Below are 9,886 nucleotides of genomic sequence, written 5' to 3' on the forward strand. Positions count from 1 at the left end.
GGCAGGAGGGACAAGGGTTATCCCCATATCTCAGATAGGAAAAGTGAGGCCTGGAAATGTTAGGGGACTTGCCTGAGGCCCCCCAGCTTCTAAGAAGTGGAACCCAGGTCTCCTGACTCCTGGTCAAGTGCTCTTCAAAAACAGAAGTGAAGGGTTTCCCTGGTGGCGCAGTGGTTGAGAGTCCGCCTACTGATGCAGGGGACACGGGTTCGTGCCCCGGTCCGGAAAGATCCCACATGCTGCGGAGCGGCTGGGCCCGTGAGCCACGGCCGCTGAGCCTGCGCGTCCGGAGCCTGTGCTCCGCGACGGGAGAGGCCACAACAGTGAGAAGCCCGCGTACTGGAAAAATAAAAAAAACAAAAACAGAAGTGAAGAGCGACGCGTTCTGAAGCAGAGGTGTGTTGCAGGTTGGCCCAGCTCACTGTTCCTAAATTCTCCATCTTCACCCACCAATTTTTTTTTTGCTGGGCAGGCTGACTTCCACATCCCTGTCTTTTGTACCAGGCTTTTTTTTTTATTGTTTGTTGTTTGGGGCAAGTTAAAATATATTTTCTGAGTTTTTTTTTTTTAGTTGTATCCACCCTATTTCAGGTTATCTTTGTTGATGTCAGATGTGTATATGACGTTTATATGGTTCTTTTTAACCCTTCCTGGCTTTTTATTTTAGAGGAAACTTTGAAGAGAAACGCCTTCTTGATAGATACATTTTTTCTTTAGCAACTTGTTATCACTGGAATCAAAGGGAGAAAGTGATCTCTTTTTCCATTGGTTGTATTTGTATGTCACGAACAAAAGACAATTTGTTCAAAAAAAAGGGACAAGAGAGAAGGGGAACAGTGGGTTTGCAGGGGAAGGAGCACCTCTTCTGCTGTTTGCAGGGGAAACATTCCTGGAGGCGGTCTTGGCTCCTTTAAATACCATAGAGATGAGCTGGGGGCGATGGTGCTGACTGTGGGAGAGGCTGGGATGCTGGCACTGCGCATCTTTGTGCTTTTCTGCGTGGGGGTCTTGCACAGTAGGCTGTTCAGTTGTGTCCTGAGAGTTAAGGCTGCCTGAATTTTTTTCAAACTATTTAGGTTTTCCTTGAATCTTGTTCAAGAAAGTGCAACTAACGTTAAGAATGTTATCTCAATTTTCTGATCATACAAAGGGTGCAGAAACGATTATGTCCCTTCTCTGCTTAAGGGACATGGTGATGGTTTTAAAATCGTTTAGAATCAAGTCCAGATTGACCACTGCATTCAAGGCTGTTCATGCCATGGCCCACCCTCCTTTTCTATTCACCCTACCCCCCCCAAAAAAAAACCTCTCACCACCCCCCATGTGCTCTTTCCTCAGCTTAACCTTGTTTCCTGGGCCAGTCTACCCTTGCTCCTGGAACCCCCTACTTGCCCAGTAATATTCAGTTCAAACATCTTGGCCCTTGTGAAGACTTGGCCTCTCCATCTTCTGAGACCTCAGGGCAATACTGCATCTGTTATTTGATGTGTGTTTCTATTCGAGACCCTTGAAGCAGATTTGGGTCTTCATACCAGTATGTTCTACCACAGTGCCTGGCACGTAGTAGATGCTCAAAAAATGCTGCGTACCTGTGCTCTGAAGGCAGAGACCTCCGTCTGAATCCTACTGCTGCCTCTTCCTTCCTGTGCTCCTCCTTGAGCCTCAGTGTTCTCATCTGTAAAATGGGGGATCGGCGATGGTGCCTACCTCAAGGCGCGTGGGAGGGCTGTGGAGATGAATGATGGAATAGAGGACTCAGCAGTGTCTTGCCTCCAGCAAGTGCCCAGTAAATGGCAACAAGCACCAATATGAAACCTGAGGTCTGGAAGGAGTCTTGGTATTTGAATCAACCCCTTGCCTGGAGGGAGAACAGATTCTTAGAAGGGCTGTCCTGCTCGAACCCAGGCTTGGCGATGGCAGGGATGAGCCTTCGTTCATAAATCCCAGCCAGACCCTGCCTGTCCCTTCTCGCTGCACACACACAGGATGTCTTACTCTGATTTTTAATTAAATCACACACAATTCAGGGCATCGGGCCCCACCAACTTCATTAGAAACCACCTGGGATTGTGCAGGGACGCGAAGAGAGTAGTCGTGAGAAGCTCCACTCTCCCCAGCCTTTCGTTACAGGCGTTGAAGACATCAGGAGTTACCCCAGGGAGTTTCGTTCCACTTGGTGGAACAAAACACCCAACAGAAGGAACAGGAGTTGTGAAAGCCACCCTCAAGCCCAGAGGGTGTGGTGAGGGGAAGGGAAGATTCTTTCCTTCCCAAACTCAGGGAAGTTTATAATTGTTAGCTTAACACCTTCATCAAGATCAGGTTACAACACCTGCCCTGCAGGGACCTGGATCTTGGGGGGCCCAGCACAGCTTAGGTGGAAGGCTCTGAGCTGACCCTGGCTCCATCAGCATTCCCTGGAGAGGCAGAGTTGGGAGAAGCCAAAGCGGCTCCCTGCCTCCACTTCTGGGGGGCTGTTACCTGAGCCAGGTAGCTGTTTGTGCCAGGTGGCAGCTGCCCCTCAGGGGCAGGGGAGTGAGGCGGGCAAAACTGGTGTTAGCGATTGCGGGAGGGTGTTAACGAGCAGGGGCCTGGGCCAGGCTTGGTACCCCCGATCCTTCACCCCCTTGCACGGGGGCTGCTGGTCTCAATGCAGAGAAGAGAGAATGCTTGTTCATTTCCTCCCTCAGCCCAGCCTACACTTTCCTCCAAAAGGTGGCTGGTTTGGGGTGGGCCAAAGCTATGCTGCCTGCCCCGGGGCACAAAGGTGTGAGGTTTCCCAAATCCTAAGCCTGTGGTGGGGTCACACCCCCACCTCCCCTGAGTCCAAGTGAAGATGTAATGGCTTTGCCAATACTGTCCCTTAAAGGTTGTGGCCTGTCCCCAACCCCAAAGGTCATGTGGAGGTAGGAGGCCCTGGCAGGGGGACAGGAAGGGGTGCTGTCCCTCTCCTACTCCCAGAGAGCTGGTGCTCTTCCAGAGAACCTAACTGGCTCTTCCCATGGGGGTTCCCTCCTCCCTAGGGGAGGACAAAAACCCAGAAATAGGAAGGGGGGTCGAAACAGGTTTGGCAACTTTCTGACATCACTTGGAAACACTGGTTCCATTTCAACCACCAGATTCGCATCAAGTCTGTAAGGCCACTGTCTCTGGGTCCAGGGAGACACCTTCACTTCATTCATGGGCATTCTCCCTGGGCTGGGCCGGGCCATTGCAGGGTCTCCGGAGGAGCTCACACCTCCACGTTACTCTTCTCGTCCTCCTTGGGGCGGGGCTCCTCCTGAATCTTTTTCATCTCCCAGCCCCTGACCCAGGTGTAGGCGGAGGAGCCGCCCAGCACCATCATGTTGCTCATCCACCAGAGGAAGCTCTTCGTCTCCTCGTAGTAGAGGACAGCCAGCACCGTCTGGGCACAGGCTTTGGCTGTGCCGGACACGTTGTGGGTCAGGGGACTGGTGAACTTGATCTGCAGTCCTGTTACATAGCCGATGGCGAAGCCAAACAGGCCGCCCAGCGTCATCATGCCCCAGAAGTGGGCACTGCCCAGCTGGGGGAAGTTGTAGAGGGCTGGGAGCTCCCCCAGCAGCAGGAGCAGGGGCAGAAAGAGGACGCAGGCGTTGACGTTGTTGTAGAAGGTCAGACGCCAGATGCTGCCGTCCACCGCCGGGAGCACCTTCTTGGTGTAGATGGCATTGAGTGAGACGCAGAGGCTTGCGAGCACGCCAAAAAGGGTGCCCATCCAAGACAGGGTACCCTCTGCGCCCTCCTGGTCCACACCAAGCCAGAAGCCACCTACAGTAGGGAGAGGAGGAGAAGGGTGGGGGGGGGGAGGAGGAAGGACAGAGAATTTTGCCACCAAAGTTCACAGACTGTGTAACGCTGTCCCCATCATCCCATCCTCCCTGCTCTTCCTGCAAGAAACGTGTGCAAAGTCTCCACTACATGCTAAGCACCACTCAGGGCTGGGGAAGCAGCTCAGGACATGAACCCTTCCTTTCGGAGCTCACATTCTGGCAGAGGAGAGAGTCATTAAAATGATTAAAGAAGTAATTTTAAAGAAGTAATTTCCCAATTACTTCCTTAATTACAATTGTAATGAGGTCCATAAAACAGTACAGGGTGCTGTGAGAGCCCATAACTGGGCGACTGTGCTGGCCTGGGGCACCTGGAAAGCAACATTTGAAATGAGCTCTGAAGGATGAGCACAGATACCGCACTTAGCGGTTAAGGTGACCTTGGGAAAGCGACTTAAGGTCTCGGAGCCTCGGCTTCCTGGTCTGTAAGATGGGAGCCTACGATGGTTGGAAGCACTTGTGGCCTGAGGTCTTTGGGGACAGTCACTCTTTCTGAGACTCTCATGTTGTGACATCTCCTGCTCACAGAGCCTCCATGGCACCCCACTGCCCCCCAAGTCTGCAAGGAGTCTCAGCCTGGCATGCGGGGCCTCCCACGCCCTTGCCACGATCTGTGTCTCTATGTCACGATCACCCCGAGTCCCCTCTCATCTCCCTGCTTCTCACACCAGAGCTCAGTGTCCTTGATCATTTACTGCACCAGAAACACCCTCCTCCTTCCTGAGAGATTCCACTCATTCTTCAGGGTCAAAGCCAGTCTCTCCAGGGGTGAAGTCTTTCCTGATATCCCCAGCACCCAGACCTCTTCCTGGCCTCCTCCTGCTGTGCTTTCCTTCAAGACCCTTGCCTGCCCTGGGCTGCTAGACACCTGCCCGTGGGGACAGTACAGTCTCTTTAGCTAGACTCCACCTCCCCAGAAGGCAGGGGCTGAATCTTACACGTTTTATCTCCCGCCACAGCAGCCCGCGATGTGGTTTTGGTGCCAGAGAGATGTGGGCTCTGATCAGGCTCTGCTATGTAGAGGCTGGGTGGCCTGGGGACAGTTTACTTAACTTCTCTGAGCTCCCATTTCCTTCAGCTGTAGAGATCTGGGTCACGTTCTTGACCCTCCCACTCCAATCAATCTACTCTCCGCCTCGCAAACAGAATGATCTTCCTACAGTACAGATCTGCTCAGGTCCTGTCCTGGCTTAAAGCCCCTCTGTGCCTCCCCACTGCCCTCAGGAAACAGTCCAGACTCACTTAACTTGGGCAGCCTCATGGGTGCATCTTGCTCTGGCCCAGCCATGCAGAAATGCACATGTTTTTTCTACTGGCTAGAACATTCTCTCCTCACTCCTTCCTTATGCCCATCTAGTACTTTCTCTGGAATGCCTGCTTAGATTCCTCCCTCCCCACTCCCCACCAGGGTTTCCACAGCACCTTCTGTGTCTCAATCCCAGGAGGCCTGGAGAGTCACCTGAGACCCATCTTCCCCCTCGAGGAGTAAGGAAGGAAGGGGAAACACTGCGGAGAGGAAGCCAGGTGCTGGGCCAGTACAGAGCACCAGCCTCCATCAGGCTGGACAGCGAATGCACTTTCCCAGAAGCTATCTCACCATCTGCTACTTCGATTACTTTCTGGGACTTGGGCCTAGTTTCCCTAATGACTTCATTGGTCGGCATGCAAATTTGCCAACCAGGAGGTCCCTCCCACTCCACCCCTTATAGGGTCAGCAGGGCTGAAGTGGAAATCCCTGGGGCATTTGGCTAAGTGAGGCCTGGGAGCCCATACCAGCTCTCTTGGGGAGGAAGTGGAAGCAGCGAGCCTGATCTGCCAGGGGTCTTAGCAGCTCCCCCCCACTCCAACCTCTGCCCTGCTCCCTCTCCCACCTTGGACCTAGACTGGGCAGCCCTAGGCCCCGAAGTGGCTCAGTGAGGGGAACATTTTCTAGGACAGGTGGCCTGGGATGGGCCTCTCCCCAGAAACCAGTGCAACTCAGCCTGAGACTCTGAGACACCAACTGAGAATATGTAGGTCAACCAAGATGAAATTTGCAGCACCAGGAAGAACCTGCACAGGTTCAAAGAAAGATCCCATTCCTGGATGACTGAGCCCCAGGAGGGCTCTGAGGGGGTGGGAAGCTGGGGGTGCTCTTACCTAATGGGCTGCAATAAAACATTTTGTGATGATGGAAATGTTCTGTCATCTGTGCTGTCCAATACAGTAGCCACTGGCTACACGTGGCGACTAAGCACTTGAAATGTGGCTACAGAATCTGGTAACAACACCTGCAACTGAATAACTGAATTTAAAAAATTTCACTGAAGTTGAATTGGAATAGACACATGTGGTCAGTGGCTACTGAACCGGATAGTGCAGTTCTAACCTCTAGGGGACAAGAACAGAGCAGAGTGGTTAGAAACACAGGCCTGGGGGTCCGGCCAATCTGAGTTTGCATCCCAGCATGGCTACTTCCTAGCTGTGGGGCTCTGGGTAAGTGACTTAACCTCTCTGAGTGTCAGTTTCCTTGTTTGTGTAGAGTTGATCATGGTGACGCTACCAGCCAGGGGGTATCTGGGGACCACAGGAGATGCTGTATGCAAATGACTAGCACAATGTCCCCATCAATAATTTTTATTTTCTGAGGGTCAAGTCTGGGAAGACGGCTAAGTTATCTCAAAGCATATCTCTTGCCACTGACTCAGGCATTATTGTAAGTCTGCAAGGTCAGACGGTGATGGTGTATTTATTACAAGATGCCATGTCCTCTAGAAAGAGCACTGGATGGGGGGTCAGGACACTTGAAGTCTTGAGAAGCAAGAGAGTATAGTAGTGGTCAAGTGTAAGGAGCCAGATTGCTTGAGATCAGATCCCACCTCTGCCACTTAGCTGAGTGATCTTTGACAAATTACTTAACCTCTCTGTGCCTTGGTTTTCCCTCTGTGAAATGTAGATTAGAATCCCATCTTGTTTGAAGGGCCCTGATTGGGCCCCTAACTTGCTAGGTGACCTCCAGAAAGTTACTTGCTTTCTCTGGACCCCAGGCTCTTCCTCATATGACTGTCACGACAAGGGAGCTGGGACAGATAAAGTCAAAGGTGGTTGACAGGGTTATTCTTTAGGGTTTTGGTCCCCATCTTCCCCCACCCCCCACAGCCATTCCCCGTGGCCCTGGCTGGCCACTCACCAATGATGATGGTGCAGGTGAGCAGGGCATAGAAGGAGGTGGTTTGCTTAAGCAGCAGGTAGGAGAGCAGCACATTGAAGACGGTGGTGAGTGAGCGACCCACGTTGTAGAAGGCCACACCCACATACTTGAGGCAGAGGTTGTTGAAGGTGATCATGCCGATGAAGACCACCGACAGGGGCAGGATGCTTCGGGCCACCCTGAGGTCCAGGCGCAGGGTGGGGAAGTCCATGGTACCAGGGCAGCAGGTGGCCAGTGAGCTGAGGCCCTTGCACAGCAGCGCGGTCACCAGGCACTGGTAGAAAGTGACGAAGATGGGGGTGTCCAGCTGTAAGGAGGGGCTATCCAGTAGGTACTTGTTAAGGAACACCATGGAGATGGACGTGACCCAGTAGAGAGAGACTACCAGAGCGATCTGCAGTGCCCGCAGCACAAAGGGCTTCTCGTGGCTGGCCTCTGCCTCTCCGGAGGGGTCGGAAGTCCCCATCAGTGCCATCTGCAGGATCTTTGACCGCTTCAGAGAGGCCCTGTTCATGGTAGCAGAGGAGCTGGGTCACCCTACAGCCAGACTGATTTCCTGGAGTACGGAGCAGTGAGCTCACTTCTGCTTTCTGCAAGCTGAAGTCCTCAACTGTCACATGGTGGGTGGCCTGGAGGCCTCCCACCCGTCTCCTGGATGGAGAGGTTCTGCTCTGGGGTGAGTCCCACAACCTGCTGCCACCCTGAGGGGGTTCATGAGACAAGACACAGGGAAGAGGTGAGGGACGGGCTAAGGCTGGACAGAGATGACAGGTCAGGGGAGAAGGGGCTGGGACCTAGCAAGGAGGATTCGCAGGAAGGGGGGTGGCGGGGGAGAGATATGGAAGGAAAAGGGGGAGAAATGCAAGGCGGGGGTGTTAGAAAAGGGCGGGGGACAGCGTGGTGAAGAGGTGCTGAGAGAGACAGGCATGGGCTGCTATGGGAGAGAAAGGTTTGCAGGGTGAGAGGGGGAGGCATGCAAGGAGCTGAAAGGAGAGCGTGCGGGGGCGTTTGGAAAGAGGGTGCAGGCGAGGTCAGAGGCGCTCACGGCCCAGGTGCCGGTACAAGCCCAAGGCGCGCAGTCTCCCCAGGTGCCGGCCCTCGCTCCGCCCAGCAACCTCCGGGCTTCCGAGGCCGCTCCCGCCGGCGAGGCGGGCCCAGGATTCATTTCCTGACACGCCCCCAACCGCCTCCTTAAAGAGCCCGCAAGCCCAGCGTCTCCCTTAAAGCCACAGCCTCAGAGAAATGGCCTTCGGAGTCAGGCTCGCGTCGGGTCCCTGGCAGCCCTTGTGCGCTCCCTGCCCGCAGATGGTGGTGCTGGTGTTAGATATCGGTAGCCGCGGGAGGTGCCTGTGGGTGCTAGAGCCTCGGCCCACTTCCTCCCCCCAGTCCCCCTCCTCCGCCCCTGCTCCACATCCTCTAGAGGCTTAACGCCCCTCGACTCGGCTCATCTGCAGCTTCACGTTGCCCCTCATCCCCGGGCAGGACTGCGTCCCCAGAGCCTTAGGACCACCCCGCGTTCCCCGGCGTCTAGAGAACCCCCGCCCCCAACCTACCCCGCGTCCCTCTACCTAGTCCCGCTCACACTTCCAAAACCTTGTTGCAGTCTCCTCCTTCCCCCTACTTTCACCGCCCCCATCCCTCTCCCGAGCCGGAGACCCCCAACAGCGCCCCCATCCCACCCCACCCCACCCCCGATTCGAGACCCTTCAGGCGGCCGGATCCGAGCCTCAAGTCAGCACCCCATCCCCAAACACCTTCTCCAGGCCGGGCTCAGCCGCAAGCTCCGACCCCGGGGCTGGCGTTCCCTGGCCGCGAAGGCGACCCCGCTCTTACCCCCTCCTCTGCACCGGCCGCCGGCCCGCGCCACATTGAGCCGCACCTGCAGCGCCGCGCCCAGGGCCGCGCCCGCGGGAGACTACTTCCTGATCCCAGCTCCGGGCGTGAGCGCCGCGCCAGCCTCGCCGGCTTCCTCTCCACGTGGACCCGGGGTGGCGGCGGGGCGACCCGGGCCGCAGCCTGACCTTGGCCCCGGGTTATCCCACCGGTCGTGGGAGCAGGCCCCCTTCTCTTTACAAGGCCACCCCAGACCCGGGTGTACCGCCCAGGATCCCCGGCTCCAGTTACCGCGGCTTGCACGTCCCAGTACCCGGCTGCATTCGTGGTCCGCTGCCGCGCAACCGGTCTGTGCTTCCAGAAGTGTGTTCGGGGAACAGCCGGGATTCTTCCAGGCAGCAGTTAGTGGAGGGTCCCCCTCCCCCTCCCAGGGACGGGGCCTGGGAAATGGTTACCAGCCTGGGCCGTCACTCACCAGACAGCCGGGAGGACCGACTTCTTCCTGGTACCCGCTCTAGCACCAACGTTGGGTAGCTCGGTTCTCCGGCGTTATCGTCATTAAAACTAGGGGTCTGGACCATACCAGTGGGCCTCAACCTCCTTGCTCAAAACCCTAGCTGATATGGTTGAAAGTAGAGACGACTATTTGTGTGTAGGATGTCAAATACCGTTTAATTAGTACCATTTGATTTATGGGTGAGATTTGCTTCGAAATACTCAGAATACTCACCCCCACCCCCCAAAATATCCCCAAAGGTTGATAGATAAAACAAGATAGGCAATTGTTAAAGTTAGGCATGGGAACATGGAGGGTATAGGAGTCTCCTTACTTCTGTGTACATTTGAAAATTTCCATAAGAAAAAGGTAAAGCTTATGGAGTACATTTAAAGTCTCACTTGCTAACTGCATAAACCCTCGCCCCAGTTTAACACAGCCCTTGGCGGGCTATGGGAACTGGAAGGGTTACAGGGAAATGAGCACCAACCAACAGGGCAGGTACAGCCTCCG

General features: G+C 54.9%; 1 protein-coding gene across 2 annotated transcripts; it reads right to left on the bottom strand.

Annotated features, from left to right (window-relative positions):
* Positions 1 to 2,000: 2,000 nt before the first annotated feature.
* SLC35C1 (solute carrier family 35 member C1) lies at positions 2,001 to 9,256 on the bottom strand. Of its 2 annotated transcripts, none has more exons than XM_079930467.1 (3): positions 9,169 to 9,256; positions 7,024 to 7,550; positions 2,001 to 3,792 (listed from the first exon to the last, which is right to left on the bottom strand). In XM_079930467.1, the coding sequence occupies exons 1-3, from the start codon at positions 9,198 to 9,200 to the stop codon at positions 3,233 to 3,235; spliced, it is 1,119 nt and encodes a 372-aa protein (XP_079786593.1). In that variant the 5' UTR covers positions 9,201 to 9,256; the 3' UTR covers positions 2,001 to 3,232. The 2 variants fall into 2 exon arrangements, with proteins under 2 accessions (XP_079786593.1, XP_079786594.1); XM_079930468.1 differs by lacking the exon at positions 9,169 to 9,256 and adding an exon at positions 8,878 to 8,900.
* Positions 9,257 to 9,886: the final 630 nt, after the last annotated feature.

The sequence above is a fragment of the Stenella coeruleoalba genome (assembly GCF_951394435.1).
Source record: "Stenella coeruleoalba genome assembly, chromosome: 8".
In the NCBI taxonomy this organism is placed as follows: Eukaryota; Metazoa; Chordata; class Mammalia; order Artiodactyla; family Delphinidae; genus Stenella; species Stenella coeruleoalba.